The sequence below is a fragment of the Paramormyrops kingsleyae genome, chromosome 12 (assembly GCF_048594095.1).
Source record: "Paramormyrops kingsleyae isolate MSU_618 chromosome 12, PKINGS_0.4, whole genome shotgun sequence".
Taxonomy (NCBI): Eukaryota; Metazoa; Chordata; class Actinopteri; order Osteoglossiformes; family Mormyridae; genus Paramormyrops; species Paramormyrops kingsleyae.
The window spans coordinates 13,928,615-13,954,628 of record NC_132808.1 but is presented as its reverse complement, the minus strand read 5'-3'; the positions used below and the strand labels follow the sequence as shown (position 1 = coordinate 13,954,628).

Genomic DNA, 26,014 nt, shown 5'->3' with positions numbered 1-26,014 from the left:
GGACGTCTCTGTTTAATGTTCCATGCAGTGCCTTGAACTTATCCAGACATTCTAAGACGGTGTCATTGCTGCAGATGCTGGCATGCAGTACTACCAGGGTTTAAACGAAGGGGTAGTGGCTGTGTTTCATAGATAACCAGTTAGTAACCACAGATTGACACATTGCTAACAATCGACCAGTGCTGTTGAATTTGTTTTTTAGTGGGGCGTAATTAGCTGTCTGATGGGAATGAGCAGATGTTTCCGTGTGGGCATGCCGTCTCTACCTGCTTGTTTCTCTTGGGTGGAAAAAAAACCCTGTTTTTAAACTGACATTTGCCTACTGGGGATTTTTATACTTTTCATTTTTCAAACACTTTTGCACTTAAAGCTGATTAAAAGGTAATTTTTTTAGGTGTGTGAAAAACTCTGTGTGTGTGTATCTCTGCTTTATTTTACCGGTCGTTACTATCTTCCCACCACTTTTGCATCAAATGTTTTTTTTTTCTGCTTTGGTTTTATCTTCCCCCACCTCCGCGCTCGCTTCACTTCCTGCGCCACAATCACAGTGAGACGAGCAGAAAGCTTCGTCCGGACTAAGAATCTACGACGACGTCTCCGATACCAACTGCTGGGGCTGGCTTGCTCTGTTTCTGAGCCGGTTCTGTTAACAGCAGTCAGTTACACACCTCGCTGCAGGGTCAAGGTACGCCGAGAGTGCCGCAAGAATTCGTAGAGGTCACATGACATGGGCGTTGAGGAGCTGAACCTCTAAGTCTGAGCAACAAGAAAGTGCGTGTAAATTTACACCGGTAAGTAGCCTGTACAGTGATCAGTGTTCAGCATTTCTAAACATGATGGCTAACAGACTACGATCGCCACACATTACAGAATGACAGAAGAGCTTTTCTATTGTGTAATTATTAGACATGTTGGCCATGAATTTTATTCTAAAGGAGCTTTATGGTTTCATTTACCTTCTCTCTTGCTGAATCAGCAGAAATTCACAACAGGATACGATTATAGAAAAGAGCAAATCAACAGTGCGGTCTGTGTGGGGAACAGAAATTCATTCTTATGATGAAATTACTGGTGCAAACATAGATGTACATAACCTAGTTTCCTCCAGGGGTCTCAGCAGCAGTGAAGGATGCAGGTCTTGCAGCTCAGACTCCATCGACGCCTGCATCAGCCAAAGAGACTCTTGGGCGGTGGGGGGGAGTCAATGTAAATAAAAGCATTTGGCGGCTACAGGAAAGCAGACGGCAAGTCATAAAACATAAAGGAAAATTAAGTATAGAACCTCAGTCAGGGGGGTTTGGTAGGAAACACGGATGCATCACACCTCAAGGGTTGGCAGTCTACCTGTCTCTGATGTAATAACTACCAATAATGAGGTAACGTGCCAAGAAAGTAATGTTTCTCCATTTTTAATTCGACAAAAGTCAATAATGTAACAACTGGCTAATAATGTAATAACATTATTTTATTGGGAAAAAGTTATGTTATTGCTTTGCTTGCAGCGACAAAAGTCAAACCAAATGTTTTTTACGTTATTGGTTGCAAATTTCCGTGACACAATACAACTGCGATGACACATTCTATTCTGTTCAGAAAATGTATTACATTAAGAATGGAAAAATGGTTACGTTATTGGCAGTTGTTACATCATTAACTGCTACAGACCCTAAACGGAATAAGATGAATGGGGAAAAAAACAGTAATTTCTGTAATATCTGTCCATTCTTCCGTCTTTCTCTTATAATCTTCTCCTTCTCTCCCATTCTTTTAGTCACGCGTGTGATCCCGTCTCTCCCTAGATCAGGTAAAGGTTGCCTGTGGTCCATTTCTGTGTGAATGAGGTGCCTGACACTGTCTCTAGCTGATGGAGTTTGCTTGTAGCCATGTGGTGTGCAACTGGAGACCTGAGAGTGTCACATCAGGTAGGACTGCAAATGTTCCTTTCCGGGTTTTTTTTTGTAATTCTATGTTTCTTCACATAGAACACTTTATACGTTGTTTTGTACTGAGGGTCCTGCTTTATTTTGCTAGGCGCAGGCCAGAATCTCACAAATCTCAGTTGGGAGACCAGCTCCACCTCCTCAAGGCCTCGCTCCGTCTGCGAACACGACTATGACAACCGCATATCCGTCCTCCCCAAAACCGGTAAAGTACTGAACGCCAGTCGTGATGCATCTGGGGCCGTGCCAGTCACAGTGTAGACCACAGCAATCGTGACGAAGCTGACCACTCACCCTAACTCTTGAGTAAAACACTTCTTGTTCAAAAACTCCATGATGGGTTTTCGTGGTTACAAAGAAGAAAAAAAAACATGTAACTCATGTAATTTTACAGTTTTCTGTCTGAGGTGATGACAAACAATAGTTTTCTCATAAAACTGACGTGATGTTTTCTGCTAATCTGTGACATTTTTAAACTTTGAGTAAGTAAAACTGATGAAAAGTACAATTATTATTGGATCGTATTACGTTACTCTGCCAGTCTTTTTTCTCTTGGGCCTGTTAGACACAGGAAGTAGTGCTCCAGCGTACTCACTCTTCCGTCATACATCAGGCAGTAGGCAGACATTCTAACAGCAGTCAAAGAATGTACACACCAGCCAAAGGAGTTATGGGAGAGTTGGGTACCTTGAAATTGAAGGATTACACACTGCAAGTCTGGCACGGGACTTGCACGGGACCAGACACTAGGCATGTCTACGTGCCCAGCTAGTCCTGCAAACTGCTACACGTTTTTCTAAAGTGCACACTTCCTCACATCCCCTAACGAGAATACCCTGCAGTGCAGCATGCGAGACTGCAGCTGCATGCAGCCAGCAGGACGCGCCAGGCCTTGGGGACCGACGGCTGAAAGACAGTGTCACCCAAATTTAGTGCTTTCATTTTTAAATGCTTCCCAGAGTGGCTCACTACTTAATTGCCTCGGTTGTCCTATAGAGCCTTTTCTGGCCCAATTTACGCACTCATTAACCTCAAATGTGTAATGTAGGTTATACACTACCTGTCCAAAAAAAAAGTCGCCATTTGAATTTATATCAGCAAATACTTAAAAGCCAATGACTAGATCATTATTACAGTCCTGCAACATTATGCAGCAATAAAGTAAAGTCAGCTGAGTACCTGAATCTACTGAATGGCCAGGTTACACCTCCATCCATCATCAATGGATTTTTTTCTTCCCTGTTGGCATGGGCATATTCTAGGATGAGAATGCCAAGATTCATTGGGTTTGAATTGTCAAAGAGTGGTTCAGGGAGCATGAGGAATCATTTTCACACGTGACTTGGTCACCTCAGAGTTATGACCTTAACCTCATTGAAGGTCTTTGGGATATGCTGAAGGAGGCTTTATGGTGTGGTTCAACTCACTTGTCAATACAGGATCTTGGTGAGAAATAAATGCAAATCTGGATGAAAATAAAGGGTGAGATGTTGCATAAGCCTGTGGAAACAGTGCCATGATAAATGTGCACCATAATCACAGCTAAAGGAGGTCCAATGAAAAATCCAAATGGCGACTTTTTTTTTGGACGGGCAGTGCATTAAAAGACTTCCGGGGCAGTACTGTGACTCAGTGGGTAGTATTACTGCCACCAGCCTCCAAGGCTCAAACACCTCCGCTGTTCTGTATGTGCCCGTTTGTGTCTGGGAATTTCCTGACCATTTTTGCTTTCTGCCGCAGTCCAAAGACGTGCAGTTATATGAATCGTTGCCATATCCGCCCATAGCATGTGTGCCCTGCACATGGACTGGCGTGTCTCCCCACGTTGTATCTTATGTTGCCTGAGTTACACTCCAGCCCCCCCCCCCCCCCAGACCAAGATAAATGGCTAGCAAATGAACATATGATGTCCTTTCAACCAGCATGTGATGTATTTCTAGGAGGTTCAAGACACTAAATGAGTTAGGATCAACCTGGCAGTAACCCACAACATTGCTGATGCCATCTGCTGTGAGTTTAGAGGCATCATTTCTCCTGTCACTCTTTGAATGTTCGTCTTCAAAATTTGCGTTCCTGTCAGGTTCAGCCAGCAGAGGGCGAGCTTTCCAGATTCTCATGTCTCGCTTACCGCTGGAGTGTTTTTTTTACTCTGTGTATCTTCCTGTTTCAGAGCCGCAACTCCTACCACCACCCCTCCCACCTCGGCAGTCATTGCCACAGGCGCCCATGCCACCCCCTTTGCCCCCCCGAGGTATGTCAGTGTTCAGACCTAAGAGGTGCCACAGAGATGTCCATGTATTATAATTTCATAGGACTGATGTGGCAGACTCTCCCCTCACTCCCAGGGCTGGAAGCCAAGGGCGAGACTCGAATCAAGGCCAATGTGAACGTTCTGTCCGTCAACGTGGGTCATCTCGTGGACATCAGCAAAGGTATGAGGGTTAGAGCCTGCCCCCGCCTTTAAGGCGGGAATTTACGGGGTAGCACATCCAGTCCCTAAATTTACTTAAAATGCCGCAGTAAGAATGCACCTCAAAAGACTCAAACCTTGATAAATATGAGATGGGTTCCTTGAGTGTGCGACACATCCTTTATATTGACCTATTGTATTAATTAATCATTGATATATAGTATGCATATTGGGATAAAGAGATATTTTAACCACTTTAGCTAAAATTAGGGTTGGAACACCAACGCTTATCTTAAAGCACATCATAGCTTGGGTTGCATATGGTTTATGAAGTTCTGTCCACCTCTGCTCTTAACCGACGCACTGTTACTCCTCCGTTGGTCTGTCTCTCCTGGCGTTCCCTTGGCCTGCCTTCCTGGGACTTCGTTGTTTCAGCCAATGCCATCCATTGCACGCGGAGCCCGCTGTATTGCTCCAAGTGTAAAGCCGCAATGTCATCCCTGAGCAACCTGCAGAACAAGCAGAACGAAACGGTTAGTGTGGCCGCCGCGTGTCACAAACAGCATGTTCCTCTAGATCAGGGTTCTTCAAATCTGGACCTCGATTCCAAATCCAGGCCGTGTTTTCAGTTCTCCTAGTTAGTTAGTTTAATAATTACTGATTCTGATTGGTCAGAGGCTTCACAGCTGACTGACAGGTAAAGGAAGGCTGGAAAACCAGCAGCGCTCAGATCTCGAAGACCGTGAGTTGAAGAACCCTGTTCTAGATACTTCCTGTACTGCCTGGCTCTACTTGACCCCCTGTCTCCTGTGTCCCTAAGCAGGTGTGGTCATGTGAGTTCTGTGGACAGGAAAACAAGCTCACCAACATGGACCCAGGGATCAGACACTTCTCCCGCCAGACTCTGCCCGGGAGGGACGTTCTTCACCTGACAGAGGACATTGACAAAGACTACATCAACCTGGAGGACATGCTAGTGGTCTTCTGTGTGGACATATCTGGGAGCATGAGTGTCACCTTTGAGGTTGTAGACTGTGTGTCAGCCAAACATTGTGTGTTTTAAATTGATTATAGGGGACATTCACTACAGTCTGATTGGCTTCTTGTAGATAAACTTGCAATATAATTGGTCAGCATTTATATTTTTTATTCCAGTTATGCTAAAATCCTGACAGCATGACTTTAGCTAACACAAAAGAGAAACATTCAGTTTCACTTTGTTGCTGCAAGTAATGCCAAAAATATCCCCTCAAGACAATTAAATTTTATCTTTATTTATTTACAATGAGACAGGATGGCTTGTTGGTTCACACCTTCAGGGCTGGAAGTTCCACTTCCGCTGTGTTGTGTTTTTCTGTCTTCTCTTTGTGTGATGCAGTTGCAAGATGATTGCATTGATAAAGAGATAGGAAGTTGAATGAATATATAAATGTGCTTCTTTGTCCATTTAAAGTAACCGCTTATGCACTCCATGCCGCTTATGCAGTCATGTGGCTGCACATGGACATGCAACTTACCCCGGCTCCCGTGTATATGGACATGTGACTAACCCCGACTCCCGTGTTTATGGACATGTGACTAACCCCGGCTCCCGTGTATACGGACATGTGACTTACCCCGGCTCTCGTGTATATGGACATGCGACTTACCCCGGCTCTCGTGTTTATGGACATGCGACTTACCCCGGCTCCCGTGTATACGGACATGTGACTAACCTCGGCTCCCGTGTATACGGACATGCAACTTACCCCGGCTCTCGTGTTTATGGACATGTGACTAACCCTGGCTCCCGTGTATACGGACATGTGACTTACCCCGGCTCTCGTGTATATGGACATGTGACTAACCTCGGCTCCCGTGTATACGGACGTGCGACTTACCCCGGCTCTCGTGTTTATGGACGTGCGACTTACCCCGGCTCCCGTGTATACGGACATGTGACTAACCTCGGCTCCCGTGTATATGGACATGTGTGACTAACCCCGGCTCTCGTGTTTATGGACATGCGACTTACCCCGGCTCTCGTGTTTATGGACGTGCGACTTACCCCGGCTCCCGTGTATACGGACATGTGACTAACCTCGGCTCCCGTGTATATGGACATGTGTGACTAACCCCGGCTCTCGTGTTTATGGACATGTGACTTACCCCGGCTCTCGTGTTTATGGACATGCGACTTACCCCGGCTCTCGTGTTTATGGACATGTGACTAACCCCGGCTCCCGTGTATACGGACATGTGACTTACCCCGGCTCTCGTGTATATGGCCATGTGACTAACCTCGGCTCCCGTGTATACGGACATGCGACTTACCCCGGCTCTCATGTTTATGGACATGCGACTTACCCCAGCTCTCTTGTTTATGGACATGCGACTTACCCCGGCTCCCGTGTATACGGACATGTGACTAACCTCGGCTCCCGTGTATACGGACATGTGACTAACCTCGGCTCCCGTGTATACGGACATGCGACTTACCCCGGCTCTCGTGTTTATGGACATGTGACTAACCCTGGCTCCCGTGTATACGGACATGTGACTTACCCCGGCTCTCGTGTATACGGACATGTGACTAACCTCGGCTCCCGTGTATACGGACGTGCGACTTACCCCGGCTCTCGTGTTTATGGACATGCGACTTACCCCGGCTCCCGTGTATACGGACATGTGACTAACCTCGGCTCCCGTGTATACGGACATGCGACTTACCTCGGCTCCCGTGTATACGGACATGCGACTTACCCCGGCTCTCGTGTTTATGGACATGTGACTTAACCTGGCTCACATATTTTTCCCCACAGGTTACTGCTGGCAACAGTATGAGGTCTCCCACATATGTGTCCAGACTTCAGGTACTTTTCTCCAAAGAAATATACAAGTAATAGTCCCTGGAACAATTAGAATTAAAGGTCTTGCTCAGGGGTCCAACAGTGGTGTCTCACTGCCTTCCCACCTGCTTAATTGTTATTTTCTCCAGGTAGCACTGTTACTGGGATTTGCTCATCTTCTCTTGCACACATGTAATGGATCTGAAAACCTCAGCACAGAGAGGCCCTTAGTTCATGATAGTACAAGTAATTATCTTTGGTCTGACCTTAAACTGCTGTCTCTCCTACTCATGGGCAGAGTGTTCAGGACGCCCTGCAGAGGGCGCTGTCCTCATTGTTCCAGACATCTCCACGCCGCAGGGTGGCTCTGGTCACGTTTAACGACGAGGTAAGTGAGCTTCCTCTGTCGTGATGCACAATGACATTTTAAACTGACTGCAGCTCTCTGGTTGGCCTCTTAGTAGTCTGTGCGATGCTTTAAATATACACCAATCGGCCATAACATTAAAACAGGTAAAGTGAATAACATAGATTAACACAGTACAGTGGGATCTGTCAAGGGTGCCATTATATATTAGGCAAACGAACAGTCAGTTCTTGAAGGTGACGTGCTAGAAGCAGGAAAAATGGGCAAATGTAAGGATCTGAGCAACTTTCACAAGGGCCAAATTAAAATGGCTAGACGACTGGGTCAGAGCATCTCCATAACAGCACGTCTTGTGGGGTGTTCCCAGAATGCAGTGGTCAGTACCTCGCTACCTATTAAAACTGCTCGAAGGAATGTCAGCAGATCATGGGCACCAAAGGCTCATTGATGTACGTGGGGAGCAAAGGCTAACCCGCCTTGTCTAATCTCACCAGAGAGCTACTGTAGCACAGATAGCTGAAAAAGTTCATGCTGGCTGTGACAGAAAGGTGTCTGCTCACATACTGCATCGCAACTTGCTGCGTGTGGGTCTGTGTAGCCGCAGCCCAGTCAGTAAACATGCTGACCCCCCTCCACCAGCAACAGCACCTACAATGGACACATGAGCATCAGAACTGGACCATGGACCAATGGAAGATGGTGGCCTGATGAGTCACGTTCCATGACATCATGTGGACGGCCATGTGCGTGTGCATCATTTTCCTGGGGAAGACATGGTACCAGGATGCACTAGGGGAAGAAGGCCAGATGTACTGCTGGGAAACCTTGGGTGCTGGCATTCATGTGTATGTTACTTTGACGCATACCACGTACCTAAACATTATTGCAGACCAAGTGCACGCCTTCAGGACAGCGGCATTCCTTGACGGCAGTGGCCTTTTTCAGCAGGATAAAATAATTCAGGGGTGGTTTGAAGAACATGAAAAAGAGGAGACTTGACCTCCAAATCCCCTAGTTCTCCATCCGATTGAGCATCTATGGGATCCATGGCGGCTCTACCTCACAATTTATGGACTGCTGCCAGATATCACAGGACACCTCTTTAGTGGAATCCATGCCTCCATGGGTCAGAGCTGTTTTGGCCGCACAAGGGGGTCCTACACAGATGGTTTTAATGTCATGGCTGATGAGTGCAGCATCTCAAATTTAAATATTAATCAGATGTGAACACAATAGCTAAACAAAAGGCTCAACTGAAGTAACTTGAAGGTACAGAAGAAAACTAGAAGTCTATATAGCTAATACACACTAATTACACTTTAATGCTACGTATTGCTTGTAAATTCTAAACAAAGCTGATGGACACTTCTGATAATAGGATTATTTACACATGTAGAGTTCAGCTGCATTGGCATCCCCGTTTTCACATGCTTTACACGCACCTACTTCGCAAGCTGACGTTTGCCTACAACAATCCAAACAAAAACACACGGAGGCACCTTCTGGCTCTGCGGTGTTTTTGCAGAGGTACGGATGCCAAGTAGGTGAGAGTTCACACGCAACAAGCAAAACATAGGAGGGACGGCATTCGAGAGAGCGTGGGACTGCCAAGCAGGCGAGATCCTATCGGTGCCAGGCCTGGTCTGCTTCCTGCTGAGCCGAAGGTCATCAGGTGCAAAACCTGTATTTTTGCACGTTCCCTCCCGACAGGTAACTGTATATGGCGATGGCACTGGGGTTCCGCTCACCTTGAGGGACTGGTCACTGGTGGACTTTGATTACCTAAAGGACCAAGGAGAGAAGTATTCCACTCCCCACTGTATCCTGGAGTCCATACATCCCCTCACCCAGAAGATCAAGGAGTGAGTTTGTCCCAGTGTGGTCCTCCCTCTCTGCCTGTCTGTGGTGTTTGGTGGGCCATGCCATCTCCTCTTCATCTCTTCATGTATTCATCCCAATATGTTTTAAGTACCTACCACGGATTGTCTCATTCATTCTCTTTTCTTCATACTCATTCCTTTTCCATTCAGAATGCGAGAACATGGAGCCACAGCACTGGGCCCAGCAGCGCTCGTCTCCATAGCGATGGCCTCTCGATATACAGGGTCTAAGGCAATTATCATTTTGCATCTTCCCTAGCCTGATCAGTGACGAGCTGATCTGTAATATGTCAGAGCCATACCTATTTCCATGGTCAACGTTTAGCATGGCTAACCAATTTGTCCACTTACTGGTTTCAGGTAATCATATGCACAGACGGGCAAGCTAACATCGGCCTGGGGGAACTGGAGCAAGGGTCCCTCCACACCTCTACTTACTCCCCATATTTCTATAGCCAGCTGGCCAAAGAGGCTGTGAACAATGGGTAAGTCTAGAAAACCAACGCAGTAGGTAAGATCTTTCTGCTCCTTATAATATGGTTCCTCACAGCTGTACATCTCATACAGGATCATAGTGTCAGTGCTGACCTTTGAGGGGACAGACTGCCGGCTGGCCGAAATCGGGCGACTGGCTGACCTCACAGGGGGCAGGGTGAGTGAGACCTTGTGTTTTTACACATTATCGTACTGCGGCCCTTTGTGAAGCCATACCAGCAGTAATCTTTTCTTATCTCTTTTGCTTTGGGTAGCTACAGACTAGAGAGCTACTGTCAACAGCACAGTAAGATCAAACTTACAATTAAAAAAAAAAATTTTGCTTTCATAATTGACCCACACTTAATGGAACCCCTGCCTTTAATACATCACTTGGATATGGTCGGTTTGTCATTTTATCATCCATCCACTTACCTTTGGACCACCAATCCTGGTCAGGGTTACAGGGCAGATCCGGAGTCTATCCGGAACATAGGCCATAAAGCTGGGGTACGGCCCAGTCAGGATGAACTTCCCTTACATCAGGGTTACAGGGCGGATCCGGAGTCTATCCGGAACATAGGCCATAAAGCTGGGGTACGGCCCAGACAGGATGAACTTCCCTTACATCAATATAAAAACTAGATGCAAAAATGAAAACTATGGCTAGCCTATTTAATATTAGTAGTATTAATAATAATCTGAGCTTATTGTAGGTCTGTTTTATTTATATACAAGAAGGATAAACTATTAACTGTATAGTAACTGTATAAATACAAGACAGTAAGTAAAATAGCTGACAATAGTTAACAACACTGTAGGTAAAATTATAAAAGTACGTACAAAAGACATATTAGAAGTAGAATTTGGCAAAGTGTTAGATTCTCTGAGCATTTATTAGTCTTTTCTGGGTCAGGCATGATTTTTGGGTCTGGTGCTCTTTTTGGGAAGGATTGTCATCATATTATATATGCTTCATCATTTTTTTCGATAATCATGTGTATTGACTTGCCAAGACCATTTTTAGTCTGTTTCACAACAAACCTGGTCAGTGAAACCAACATTTAGCTACTTCGTATCTGAATGCAAGAAAGAGGTTAACAATGTATAATTATTAAAAGGCCATTTTGATGACGACTTTAAAATGCTTCATTTATCATTAGCACTGCACATGTGCAGAAACTTCAGGAAATATTTATGCCCATTTACTGGAAAATTCCCTTGCATTGTTTCCTCATTTTGCAATGCATTCACTTGACAGTTCTAAGAACCGCGAAAAGAAAAGCACAGTTGTGACGACAATTTATTGTGCTATAGGCGAGCAGTAGTTAGTTGACAATTTATTACCCTGTCATTAATAAAAATCCCACAGACCCTTAAAGTGACAGATACTTCCATTTTGGACAGCCCTACAGCAATCACTTAGCAATGGTCAACCCACGCAAGTCATTAGGGTTACGGTTCCTGCCTTACTCAGGTCCTAGTAATCCCCTAGTAATGCTAGGGAAGTTGTCCCGGACCCCAGCCCAGGTGGGAGGGGTTGCGTGTCATGGGGGCTCGGCTTGTGCACATCGGGCCTGACCTTACTGCCATCCCAGCTCTCGTCCATCCTCCGAGCTACAGAGGGAGCCGAGCTCTTTGACGTCTCCTTATCAGTTGTGGATGTTAGTGTAGGCCTGCAGCAACTGGCTGACCTGGATAACAATGGCCACACCAGCAGCGATCCTACCAGAGATAAGCGATAGTATCACACACAAGCTGCTAGAATTACAAGAAAAAAGGAAGCAAACCGGTGTAAGGAAAAAAAAAACAAAAAAACGCCCAGTTATCTAGCATCCTATAGAAAGGAGATACTTTCTTATGTGATGGGGCATTTTTTTTAATAAGGCCTGGCACTAATGCAGCAGCAGTGAATCTCTATTCATCATTTCCATGCCAGCATGGCTCTCCTTTCCCTTCCACTGTGCACACACTCTCCCCCGTGTCACGCGTAAAAGTTACCTGATTCAGTGATCACAAAAATTAACACACAAATCAAGCAAACTCTGAAATATTTGCAAGCGCTTGCAATTTTTCTAATTTACCGCAACTTTTCTTCTGGAAATGGATAAATAAATAGAGCGCTGAGTCCGGTGATGCCATTCCAGTGCATATTCATGTCTGCTTATTGCTAGGCTGTACTGTGGGGAAGAAGGACACATCTCCTCCATTGTATTCTGTTGAGGCCAGAGGTGTAAAGTAATGAAGCACAAATTCTTAGTTACTATACTCCAGCATCTTTATAAAGATGGAACAAACAATATATAGAGATGCATGATATATCCTGTTAACATACCAATATTACCAGCCTATATTTAAACTTTATGAATATTCATAGTTAGTTAGCAGCACCAGAGCTATAGACAGAACTACTGAAATATTGGAGATGACTGGATTGGACGATCAGTCATTTTCTGCAGTGGAGAAGGAAGGATTTCATTCAGCATCAATGTTTTAAGAGGTCTCAAAGTAACATGTTTATAATTCATCATTAAATCTGGCCTGTAGATTGATCGTTTGTTTTCCACCGAATAAAAAGAACGATGTAATGTCATGCTGGTAATCTTCGCCTGCAAGCCTGGCAAGTTTCACGGCTTTTTCTGAGTAAAAAGAAAGTATCTGCTTGTACTCTTTTTCCTTATTGTGATGCACTGCAATTTACAAAGATGTATTCAAACCTGTTCTGAGTGAATTTAAAAGGTTAGGTTGCTTTTTGTAAGACAGTGGATATAAAAAGTGTACAGACAGACAGACAGACAGACGCCTGTTATAATGGCAGGTTTTCGTGATGTAATATAATGAGACCCCAATAAATCATTTCAAAACTTTCCCCACCGTTAATGTGACCTATAATCTGTACAATTCAATTGAAAAGCAAACAAATCTGTTAGGGGGAAAAAATCTAAAAAAAATTAAAACGTACAATAGGCTGGTTGCATAAGTGTGCACACCTTTAAACTAATACTTTGTTGAAGCACCTTTTGATTTAATTACAGCACTCAGTCTTTTTTGGTAGGAGTCTATCAGCATGACACATCTTCACTTGGCAGAATTTGCCCTCTCCTTCTTGCAAAAATGCTCCAAATCTGTCAGATTGTGGGTGCATCCTTTATGCACAGCTCTCTTCAGGTCACTCTACAGATATCAGTTGGATTTAGGTCTGGGCTCTGGCTTGCCAGTACTTTCATTTTGTTCTGGTGAAGACATTCTTTTGTTGATTTGGATGAATGAGGTCAATTCCTCTTCACCTTCTAGCAGACACCTGAAGGTTTTGGGCCAAAATTGACTGGTGTTTGGATCTTTTTATAATTCCCTCCACCTTGATTGAAGCCCCAGTTCCAGCTGAAGAAAAACCCCAGAGTATGATGCTGCCCCCGCCCTGCTTCCCTGTGGGTGTGGTGTGATTTTGGTGATGCACAGTGTTGTTTTTGGAATTGTGGCCAAAAAGTTCAACCTTGGTTTCATCAGACCGTGACACATTTTCCAAAATGTTTTTCGGAGATTTAATGTATTTTTTGCTAAATTTAGCCAGACCTTGTTGTTTTTCTTTTAATGAAAAAGCTTCCGTCTTTTGAACCTACCACATAGTCCAGACATATGGAGAATACGGGAGATTGTTGTCACATGCAGGCCCGAGGAGAGTTGGGTGCAGCCGGTGCATCGCTCCGGGGCCCATGAAGCTCAAGGGGGCCCCTGAAGCCCAACGCGTCCCATAATTTTTATTATACAGTTATCTCCAGCTATACTGCGGTTCAGCTACTGCGCCCCCGCTGTATTGTGGATTTTTCTGTGGAACAGAATTTTCTATTGCGGAAATCTGCGGTTTTATAGTGATCGTTTTTAATTCAACTTTTTACGTTGAAATAAACATTTTTCTATGCTAAACTATTAATAACAGTAATGTATTACTGTAATTATAACATATATATATATATATGTGTGTGTTTGTGTATATATATATATATATATATACTGTATATAAATAAAAATGGAGTACATCCTACCTGTAGTGTACTTTGCAGCATATTCATAAGAAAGCATACGGTTTTCAGCAGACACTACGTGTGATAGACAAAAATTCGTTAGAACAATATTATAATTTATAATAACTAATGTATACGTAATATTTAAGCAATACACTAGTAAATCATAAAACATACTGCTACGTACAGGAATGCGTAGACATGCAGAGTCGCAATTCATAACGAAATGTACATACGCTTTTCATTTGTCACTATGCGTGCTATAAATATTGTAATTTATAATAACTATAACATAATTAAATATACATATATATTCCATATTATTATTATTATTATTATTATTATTATTATGTTACTCATATCCTTAGCCCGACATCCACATATTATATGTGTTTACAAAGTGTGTATTTTAAGGGTTAAACTATATTTTTAAAAAATATTTATTTATATGTTCTTTCTATATCACAGATTTTCACCTTTCACTGATGGGTCTGTAACATAACTTCGCAGATAGGCAGGGGATCACTGTAATTTGAACATTTATTGATTTAATTCATTTAATTTTTATTGTCTTTTTTGTAATTTGCAAGTCTGTTTAGTTTCAAAATTAAAAAGGCACGTGTGTCACAGGGTACTTGACAGCAGTCAATGCACAAAACCCTGTGAAAGTGACTATCAACGAGTGTTCTCACATGTTCATTCTACGTGTGTGAAATTTTGTATAAGGGCCCACACACCTCTTCGTACCGGGGCCCGGATTTTCTCTCAGCGGCCCTGGTCACATGTACTGTAGTACATAACCAGTACTTGCCAGAAATTCCTGCAGTGTTGCTGCAGGCCTCTTGACAGCCTCCCTGACCAGTTTTTGTCTTGTCTTTTCATCAATTTTGGAAGGACATCCAGTTCTCTGTAACGTCACGGTTGTCCCATATTTTCTCCACTTCTTGATGATTCTCTTCACTGTGTTCCATGATATATCTAATGCCGTGGAATTGTTTTGTACATTTCTCCTGACTGATACCTTTCAACGATGAGATCCCTTTGATACTGTGCAAGCTCTCTGAAAACCATGGCTTTTACCGTAGGATGCAACTTAGTAAATATCAGGAAAATCCTACTAGGACAGCTGAACTTTATTTGGGGTTAATCAGAGTCCCTTTAATTGATGGCAGGTGTGTACCCAAAAATGCCGCTGGCTGAGGCATAGTAACGAGGACAGGTGAATGTACTCTACACAAACAATGGGCATTTTGAAAATTAAACTATACATTTTCCTTTGATGTATATCACTGATGTCATTTGCCACAAGTTTCGAAATGAGAGTTTAGTTTAATAGGACTTACAGTAACTAGATGGAACCAAAATACAGTATTTCCTTTTATATATGACTGAGTCCATGGTTGTTGAATTTAGAAATGAAATATAAATGGACTCTGAAATGTCATTGTTCTATAAAAAGAAATATACAAAGAAAGTAATTATAGGCCTATATGTGTTTAAAAAATTGAATTTGCAATTTTGTCAATTTCTGCAAAATTTCCACAAAAAAGCACATCCCAGAAATGGCAATTCTTTTACAAAAATTGCTGCCAAATCAAGTATTTTTGGCCACAACAACCACAAAAAACCTCCCTGAAAACCCTTAGCGACTGACCATAAGTGACTCTGTAGTTAGGTCACTCTGCAGACAGTGTGTTACTTATGCTGTGCTTTGGGGACGCTGTGAGGTTTGCATGTGAAATCTGTGCAAGGTGGCAGTAAGAGTCAGAATGGCAAAATACATTGTAGGAGTCTGAGGTCTAAAATGCTGCCCATTTCATCCCTTTGATGGGTGCAAATGTTACCTGCTTCTTCGACCACTGACACCACCCCCCCCCCCCCCATCCTCTTGTCAACCCCCTTACAAGGTTAACATTGTGAACATCAGTACGATATTCAACGAGATCCAGTCAGTGCTGGCCGACAACGTCATGGCTACCGATGTCACGGCAACACTGCTTTCAGCCGACGGCGTGTAAGTCTACGCTCTTTCCTGGGTTCTGATCTTTGTGTTAAGTACAGTACAGTCAGCTACATATGAGATATATGACCAGCCTGTGTGAGTTTCAGGGACTGCGGGTTAGGTTAGGTGATCACATGGACTCCAGTTGGAATCTTGTCTTTGGCAGCATGTTCACATGTTCCTTTGGCACTTCATTAAGGCTCATAATCTCCCGAAATGGTGCCAGATAAATGGCCTGGCCCTGTGCTCAGATGCCAAGCTTTGCTCTCAACTGTACATACAGTACGTGTGTCTGAGTCAGAGGAAAGCAAGACTGGATATGTGAAAGGAAGCATTACAATGTTCCACTGTACCTGCATTTGTACTTGTACAGATGAGACAAACAGTAAATGAACCATAATTTAATTTAATTTCAAACTCACATAGTCACCCTAAGCTATGAGTCATACACAGCTCCTCCAATCAACTGCCAGCTTGAAAAAGAAAGCAGGGGTCTGTACTGGAAGAAGCACCAATCAGACACCAGTTAACAGACAGGAAGCACAAAAGGCCAACTTGTCCTCACCCCCCCCCCCCCCTTTTTTTTTGTCCTTCAAGGTATTTCCCTTATGAAGAGGGGTCGACACACAAACTGGTGAAGAAGCTCGGCAACGTGACGGAAGGAGCTGAGATCACATTCCAGTTTGCCGTTAAACCAGAGAGCATGGAGGGTAAATCGAAAACATTGTTCCTTTCCCACAGTTCCCACACTGTCCGCATCACCCTCAACCTCATACCTCAGAAGCCTTTGATCTGATGCCAGAAAAGTGGATATGTTTCAGAAAACCTTTATCAGGTGTCACGGTCTGTCCTTTAAGGCATTTGGTACCTGGTACACACGGTGCCTTAAAGAGCGGCTGAGCACGTCTCTGCGGCGTGAGGTGTACGTAAGCCTGCAGTACCTGTGCTTGGCTCCCTGATGGGATATTCATTAAACCATCCTCTGAAAAAAATCAAGCTCTTTTTCAGTATTTCATTCATTTCTGAGATGTGTTCTTTAACCTGTAGGACATGGTCTGTGTGCGTTGGGGGATGGGCATTCATGTTTTAGGAAAGGGAGATTAGGGTACAAGACTTTCCACTTGCCTACAATTAATTACTAATGAATTAAAGGCTGGGTTTTCTGTAGGTAGAAAGGTCATAATAGGGACTGTGTTAGGTCCTTATGCTCATCTAGTGTATTTTCCATGTGTGTTGGTCTGTTTACAGTCTGCAAACATCCATGACCTCCCCTGGTCTCAGTGTAAATTAGGCATTACAAAGTGGAAAAAAAGACTGCAAACCTGATGGATACATTTCTGATTGAACTTTTTGCCATTCTTGTTTCTGCTGCTGCCACCCTCCCAATCCAAAAATGTGTTGAGGTTGATTGGAGTTATCAAATGTGAGTGTGCCTTGCGATTGGTTGGTTACCCATCCAAGGTTGTAACCTGCACCCATAGCCTCTGGGATAGGCTGCAGACCCCCCACGACCCTGAACAGGACAAGCAGTTGCAGAAGATGGATGGATGGATGGATGGATGGGTTTTTGCTGCTGGGTCTCATTTGTCCGGCACAAATTCTTATTAGTTGATATCTTTTTTGAGGACTGGCATGTTCTTATGTTCTTATGCCGTTCAGGGTTTCCCTGCTCTGTATCTTGTGCTTCCTTGAATGGATTTCATGCTCTGTACTCTCCAGTTACTAAATAAAAATTTGGATGATGGATGGATGGATGGATGGACATTTATTGTAATTAATAAGACCCTAATATTGATACAGTATAACAGTGTTTTCTGAGGTCCAGAAATGCAGTGAAGACATATTTCCAAGAGTTAGAACAGGCACTGTATAACGTGAATGTTAAAAAGATCTATCCATCCATCCATTTTCTGTACCAGCTTGTTCTATTCAGAGTCACGGGGGTCCAGAGCCTGTCCCAGAAGATACGGGCACAAGGCAGGGAATAACCCAGGATGAGGCACTAAAACATTTAATTAAAAAAAGAACTGACTGTCAAGGCCCAGTGCTTTGTGTTGTTAATTGCTTGGTCTTTCAGAACAGCCCTGCAGTGGAAGAATTATTTTATTGTCCCCGTTAAATGTTAGCTTATGTATGAGCAGCTGTAGCTAATTCTGGCCTAGAAGCTTTGGAGTACTTTGTCTGAAATTAAAAATCATCTCACTTAAACAGCTAGGAGGTTAGTGGGTGAAAGTTTAAGGCCTGGGGAAAACAGTAGGCTTGCCCGTATCTTCCGGTGAGAGAGGGAACCTGTTTGACAGATGCTGAGCTATTCAGACTCTTAAGGCAAGGTTTACAAGAAGAGATTACAAGACGAGGAATTATTGAGGAGGTGATAGTATTTCAGCCAGGTAAAGGTTAGGGAGTGTACTCAGCTGTTTTCACTGCAGTTTAAGTGCAGAATTCTGATGCTGAGCCATTGAGAAATATTGGGTAACGCTTTACATTAACTGCATCTTCATAATGCTTTTATATTGCATTCATAAAACTTTCAGTACACCTTCATAATGCATTCATAATGTATTCATAAAACATTCAGAAACATCATGTATGTATGCCTTAACATCCCTTAACAGGTGTAATATACATTAATAACAAACATTATAATTGTATAATCATGTAATGTTTGTTATTAATGTATATTAAAACTGTTAAGGGATGTTAGGATGTTATGGTATACATACATGATGTTTATGAATGTTCTATGAATGCATTATGACTGCTTTATGAAGGTGCACTGAATGTTCTATGAATGCATAATGAATGCATTATGAAGGTGCACTTAATGTAAAGCATTACCAAATGTTGTCTTCAGTTGGCCTTTGTAGAGACCACTCATTTGGTTTGTATCATTATGTAAACGGAAGGGAGTGAGCACAAACCCATGTACCTTTTTTTAGAGAAAAGGCACAGACAGGCAGTGCCATCAAGATGCATGATAGCAGTCTATCTCAGCTATGTGAAGTTTCTCTCTCTGTAGAAACTGTGGATGTTGAACAGCGAAGCAGATGAATGACCGATTTGAATTTCGATTGCATTCTGGAGGCAGCGTAGCGTAAATGCAAACGTGCCTTTACGTGTGAACAAATATGGGCTTTTTAATGCAGTATGAATACTATCTGACTTGTGGAAACTGGTTTTTGTTATATGGTATTGTATAATGAATCCATAATGAAATGCTTTGTTTACTTACAATTACAGTTCACTTAAGTGCTAAATTAACTGATGATTAGTGGTCATTTTTATTACAAAAAAATGGGGTTTCTTTCAGGTACTCCAATTTTTAGGTAGGTGAATTGGGGCTTCTAAATAGCCCATAGTATGTAAATGTACACTGACATTTGAAACATAACAATGCAACCTGTTTTAACATATTGCCACATTTTTGTCACCGGGTCCCTATGTTGGGACATAATACCAGATGTTAAAACCCCCGAAAGCCTAGGTGCTAACCCATTTGTCTGCTGTTTCTCTGTATGTGTTTATTTGGGAAGTTTTTCAAAGGAGGGACAGGATCCCTTTCCAGCTGCAGCTGGACTTCAGGACGCGGGACTTGCAAAGAGTGAAACGCATCGTCACAGAGCAGAGAAGAGTCACGACAAGCAGGTGAAGCAGAGTAGTACTGCCGTCGTGTTCGAGGAAAATTCTATTACCCTTATTGATCCAGACAGCAGAGTGTGTGTGTGTGTGTGTGTGTGTGTGTTAATCTTCCTGCATAGTTTAGCATTAACCTCTTTCCTTACCCACCTTGCTTCTTGACATTTTTCTTCCACCTCTTCCTGGTGTAGCTGGGTATGGGCAGGCAGCCTGAATATGGCGGTGCTGGGGGTCCACTGTGCCCAATTGTGTGCCCGGCTGACCATGGAGGGACGAGTGCTGGAGGCGCAGCGGCAACTGAAGGCTCAACAGGATCTGCTAAAGGACATCAGGTACCAAACAACGCCATGAATAACCCTGAAATATCACCATATCAAGGGAATCCAGTGAACACATGCAACAATCTTTCCTTATTTATCTCTATGGCAGTGATTTACTTTCTGGGTGTGCCTGTTTACTGCATACATAAAAAAGACACGTGCGGTGTCATTGACTGAGTGCGTCCATGTCTACACAGTGAACAGAGGCCCAGGCCCAAGGAAGAGAGCATTTATGGGAACTGGATCAGCACCATGACCATGATCTGTGAGGATCTGTCAGGGGGGAGCAAGGTCCGTTGCACTAGTTAACTACTCAAGCACCTGTTTATTCAAGTTTTTAACCATGAGGAACAGGGCCATAGTCAGCTATGAGGACACCAAGGTCCGGACCTCGGAAATTTTTTGAAAGCTACAAACCCGCCCCCCCCTCCCCCCCGACTCCACCACCCACCCCCCACCCCCAGGTCCCACACCTTACTCCTTTCCAAAGCCTGACTATGGCCCTGATAAGTAAGAGCCATCAGTTGAGGTGGATATGGCTGTCCCTCATCTATAGGATCTACATAATTTGTTCAATGACCACAAAGAATTCTGCTGTTATCAGTGTTGTTAAGACTTGAAGACTGGAAGAGATTGTTCCCTTTTTCAGAGAAGCTCAGAACTCAAAGGCTTGCAGGCCAGCCCATCTTCCCCAGTCCAGGTGAGCCAGGATCAGCCGTGATGTTGAAGCTCGCAAATGAAGTGAAACGCAAGCCTAGACCATCCAGCTATTTTTATTTTTTTGGATCTCCTGACTGGTGTCCCCTATTGATTTTTAGGACTTGTCAGATGAGGCGGCGAAAGTGGTGTACCAGATGAAGAGAGCAAGGAGTGTGAGTGCCAGGAAGCAGACTGAAGGCAATCTGGAGATGTGAGCACGGGCATAGGAACGACGCTGGGATTACTGAGAATACCCATGGAAAATGGGTAATGAATGTGTGTATGCAGGGAGTCAAATCTAATCTCAAAAACTGCACTGGTTTAACTGCTGTCCACAGAGCAGAAACTGCTTTACATACAGCTAATAACTCAAACTCATCATAGTCTAGGAATACAGTAACAGATTGGGGGGGGGGCTGTGAAGCTTCGTAAATAAACATAACATTTTTTTTTTTAACTTCTTAAATTAAGTTTGAAGTTTCAGGGTTTAAGTAGGCCTGAGTTTCTTCTCATGGTTGGCAGGAGAACATGCTCCAGTCTACAGACACTGGATGCAGAAAGCAAACTGTACATTATATATACTATATTCTTCAGTTCAAACTGAGCACTGATACACATTTAAAAGGAAAAACTACTAATATGAGAAAACTGACACAATGAAAGTCAACAATGTGAACAAGGACATGGCTGTGGGTGGGAATGATCATTTGCCTGGGATTGCTTCTTTTTATCGCCACCCACTCCTCAGAGGGTGTCAGCTTCCCACAAGAGGACCCCCCCCCCCCAATCCTCATGCATATTTTGAGCAGCAGCATGGCCCCAAATGCCCACCCCAGCATGGCGTCCTGATAATGACAACCTACCACTAGAAGATGTTGGATTAGTAATAAGGAATTGACATTTGACCTGTGGTTGCAATTCTCATGAGAACTTACAAATCTAAAGCCAGTGTTAAAAGATTTGAAAAACATCATCCTAGTGCTGGAATTTAATGTGTGAACAAAATTCAGTAAAGTAGTTTTTATCAAGTAGGATGGCTCCACATCCACAAAGTTATACAATGGCCACGTGTTGAACTCATTTTATTTTGTTGTATCATGGTGAAGTTTCGCATTTGCTTTAGCATTGTAATGATTGTAATTAGTTTCCTTGTAAAGTGATCAGTAGTTTCGCAGCCAAGGTTCAACAGGGGCATGTTTATCACAGTCGTCACATCCCTGCTGCCTTTATGTTTACAGGGACTCATCAGTGGGAGTTTGACATTTTGTGCCTTGAGGGACAGAACTTGAGCCACAACATTCCTTCACTATCTCACAACATCTGGGCCTAAGCACCTAAGAATAGGCAATAATTCATCATTCTGAATTATTTGACATTTCTATTTTTGGTCATATTCTGACCACATGGGTGCTCATACACGCATGAGGTTACAGAAATCTTTTTGGGTTAAATGTCACCTTAGCCTCTTCTTATTTCAGCTACTGTCATTTAACTTTTTATTTACTTTTTTATTCCTATTTTTTAGTTTTTTTAGGTTAGAGAGTGGCACTTCCTCTATTCTGTTACTGATCATTATCCAAGATATCTTAGATTCTTAGGTTCTGTTTTGCAGACACCTACTTAAGAAGTTCATGAAAAAGCTACCCACATAAGACAGTCCAATTTACCCTTCATATTATGTGCAATGATACTACAAGCCAGAAGAGACAGAATTCTCCCAACATGTTGGTAGCTCCCACCAATGCAGAAAACATGAAGATTTTCTCTTAATACCAAATTTAAGTCACTGCATTTGTAAAAGAATGGCTAACATTAGATGCCAAAGTGAAGCACACATCCTCTGCACTGTCATAAAAAAGAGTAGCAATTTGTACCTTTGCTTGTCACTGGGGCTGTACCCTCAAGGGAAAATATACCTTTCAAGATACAAAAATGGACTATAAGGAAGAGTTTTGTACCACTGAGGGCACATTTGGGGGCACATTAATGTTGTTTGTACCTTGGGGATGTTCCTCAGAGTACACTTAAATTAGACTAAAGTGTACATAAACCTACAGATAGGGTACAAATGGCAGACACTTCAGGGCACAGCCCCAGTGATAAGCAAAGGTACAAATTGCTACTCTTTTTTAAAAAAATTTGTGGACCAAAAGCCCATAATTTTTGGTCAGAATTTGTCACAGTTGAATGCCTGTTGTTACGATCTGAATGCAGCATACACGGCCACATCCCATTTAAAGCAGCTAACCCATTCATCAGTTTGGCCACATTTCTGAGTGTCATCCTCCACGGTTTCTCAAAAGACGGAACAAAACATCTCAACTTGTCAGTATGCCATTTCTGTTCAAGATGCCGTACTGACTCACTTGGGTCCAGCTGAGACATACCTCCCATAACATACTTGGGGGACATCTATAATGAGCGAATTCCATGCTGCTAATGAGCCGGAGTTATACAGGAGATAGTCAGAGGTATGCACGAGCAGAGAACATGGACCGATCAGACTTTGTATGTGTGGCTGGACTGGACAGAGTCTCCAGATAACGCTTGTTGTTTATCAGTGGCTGCTGTCTCCTAGCTTTGTCCGAGCAGTTCAGCACCCCCTCCAACCCCCAGCCCCTGCTCTGAGTTCTTTATTATTGTAATTGCTTGTTTTGCTGGTGGAATTCCTTTGAGTTTAATGGCTGAAACTATTCGATTTAATATGTGACAGAATCAAGATGTGTACTATCAGCACTGGGCAGAATTCTATGAGCAAGTGCATATATACCTGAATACTGAATACACAGTCTTGAAGGTATTCAGTACTTTATTCAGATACAATACTTAAAATGTGTATCTTACTGAGAATCCTTTTAGAAACTGTAACATATGTATGAGTGCAAAGAGTGTTTCGTGATTGGATGTCATAGTTTTTATTAAACAGATTATTCTTTAAAATATCTGATCATACAAGCAAATCAGTGAGAGGATATTTATGTACAAGAAGTGAAGAAAACAATGACACAATATGTCTAACCACAGTTAACATTTAAGCAATGCAGACTTATATTTTGCATTTTTTAAGTTAAAGTATCGGCTGAAAATTAAACAGGCAGAACTTTAAATCTCATGAGGTTGCTGGTGCATAGAGTGTGAGGAGACAGAGTCCTATATTTTTTAGATTAAATTATGAAATTACTTTGAAATGAGTAACTCATTACTTTCATTTTATTGTCATTTAAAAACATATTTTCCCTATTCTTTGAAAAATTCACTGTTATAAAATGCATCTTCTTACCTCAATTTTACCAACCAGTTGCCATTAAATTTCACATAAAGAACAAGCTTTGCTCCTGTTGTTCTTCAAGTACAAGGGTACTTAACATTACTCGTTAACGACCGCAACATGATGGTCCTTTATACTATTTGAAAATGTTTACATACTGAAACATAAACACGAAGAGCAACCCATTATACTTCAAATTAATGTATGCATAACATTTAATCAAAATACTGTCAATAAATTTAGAACATGCAGTGGTGCTTGAAAGTTAGTGCACCCCTTTTAATAAATTTTCCTTTTTTATATTATCCCAGCCACCTCCCCTCTGTTTAGAAGACAGCTTTATTCATAATTTACCATAATAATTCAATACATTAAGTGAAGCCACTCAAACCCTGCCCTCCCCAACCCACCCACTGTTATAACACGATGGTACCCAAATAGACAGATTTAACATGGCAGACAAGACACAACATTGTAAGACCATACAGATTGATGCAGACAGAGAAGCCAGGACAAGACAAAACATAATTAGATCTTGACACAAGTCCTAAACGTAGGTGAGAACACAATTGAACAAATGAGACTAAATATCATACTTGGTCCTCTATTTATTAATGATCAATTGTCACAAATCTATGACTGGCAAAACTATGTGAATCTTGCAGGTTATTTGAAGGTGAGATTAGAGTCAGATGTTGCTAATCAGTGTCAGGGTTGTCAATCAAAGTGATGACAATCAGGTGTGAATAGGCACCCTGTTAATTTTAAAATAACAGGCTTCTATCTAGGGCTGGGAGAATGACAGAGGTTTTATTAAATCAAAACTAAACAGCGACTATAAAACAAACAGGACTGCAAGGGATCAAAAACAGTTAGACTTGTACAGGGAATAATAGAGGCAGGGAAGGAAACACTGGAGGGAACAATCGGGCCACCAGGCCAGTGCAGGAGGATTCCATGGGTTCTTTCCTTCGGTCCTCAGCAGGAGAGTTCCTCGGGCCGACAACATCAGGAAAACGAGAGTCGGGGCAGCCGTCATGGAGAGTGAACCCCCGTCTCCCACTCTGAGAGATGGAGAGTCAGCCAACCCCTCGTTGGGGCCCCAGCAGACACGTCTGACCATACTGGGGCTCCAGATCAGGTCAATGTGGACTTCAGGCTGAGGTGGGGGCCCATGCAGACAGACTTAGGGCGAGATCCAGAGACTCCTCTTCCAAGTCCTCTAGCTGGACTTCGTCTGGGTATACTCACCCTGGCCTGGTGGCAACCTTCAGGGAACAAAGAGGGCGGCAAGGTGACGCCAGGAGGCGAGGCGGGCACAGACAGGACACCAGTAGGTAAGGTGGGCACTGATGGAACAAACGGAGGCGAGGCGGGCACCGAGGGGACACCTGGAGGCGAGGTGGGTGCAGCCGGGACACCTGGAGTGACCTCAAAAGTTCACTGCAGGACAGAATGGCTGCTGCGAGACTGGGCCTGGGTGATGTGGCCCCTCTCGGGCCGGGAGCTGTGGACTTGGGCAGAATGTCCTTCTCTGGGCCAGGAGCCTGAAGTACGGACCTTGTGGGTGAGACTCATGAGACTTAGGTGCGGTGGCAATGGCTTCCCTTGGGCGAGGCTCTGGAGGCATGGTGACGGCCTCCCCTAGGTAGGGCTCCAGAGGCACTGGGATAGGCGAGGCGGCAGCTATGGGCTGACCAGCTTCACGCAGTGGAGAGGCGGCAGGCTGACCAGCTTCATGTGGTGGAGAAGCATAATGCTTATACAGGGAAAGGCACAGACAACGGGAATGTAGACGCTAATAACCGGACGGGAATAATGAGACAAACAGGTGCTTAAGTACAAAGACTAATAAGGGGCAACAAGTAACAGGCGTGACTCATCAGGGCCACGTTAGGGAGAAGACATGAAGGTCAGGTGTACATGATGGCCAGGACGTAACAAAAGCGTTACACAGAATTCAGCTAAAACTGTTTAAAACAAACTAAAGTAAGCTAAGGGATTTTTTACAGGTGCTATTTAGTGAAGAAACCCTTCTTGTGTTGCAGGCCAGTAGCCAAAAAACAAAATTTTACTAAATTTAGCTGACCAGGGTGGGCAAATTCATATTTTTACTACATGACTAGGTGTCATGTTGCTGACAAAACTTTTCAGAGGGTGGGGGACTT

General features: G+C 43.3%; 1 protein-coding gene and 1 long non-coding RNA gene across 3 annotated transcripts; one reads left to right on the top strand and one right to left on the bottom strand.

Annotated features, from left to right (window-relative positions):
• Nucleotides 1-103: 103 nt before the first annotated feature.
• Nucleotides 104-23,904, top strand: LOC111856455 (circularly permutated Ras protein 1). 2 transcript variants are annotated; one of them, XM_023836430.2, is made up of 20 exons: nt 104-791; nt 1,800-1,922; nt 2,032-2,145; nt 4,111-4,191; nt 4,286-4,372; nt 4,786-4,883; nt 5,174-5,374; nt 7,152-7,202; nt 7,477-7,566; nt 9,256-9,407; nt 9,576-9,657; nt 9,786-9,910; nt 9,993-10,077; nt 15,829-15,935; nt 16,521-16,633; nt 19,457-19,568; nt 19,751-19,891; nt 20,077-20,170; nt 20,529-20,579; nt 20,698-23,904. In XM_023836430.2, the coding sequence occupies exons 2-20, from the start codon at nt 1,865-1,867 to the stop codon at nt 20,791-20,793; spliced, it is 1,938 nt and encodes a 645-aa protein (XP_023692198.1). In that variant the 5' UTR covers nt 104-791; nt 1,800-1,864; the 3' UTR covers nt 20,794-23,904. The 2 variants fall into 2 exon arrangements, with proteins under 2 accessions (XP_023692198.1, XP_023692199.1); XM_023836431.2 differs by having other exon boundaries at nt 1,772-1,922.
• A 530-nt stretch (nt 23,905-24,434) lies between these two features.
• On the bottom strand, nt 24,435-25,714 carry LOC111856461 (uncharacterized). Its single transcript, XR_002841144.2, has 2 exons — nt 25,238-25,714; nt 24,435-25,114 (listed from the first exon to the last, which is right to left on the bottom strand). It is a non-coding gene; the product is annotated as an uncharacterized lncRNA (long non-coding RNA).
• Nucleotides 25,715-26,014: the final 300 nt, after the last annotated feature.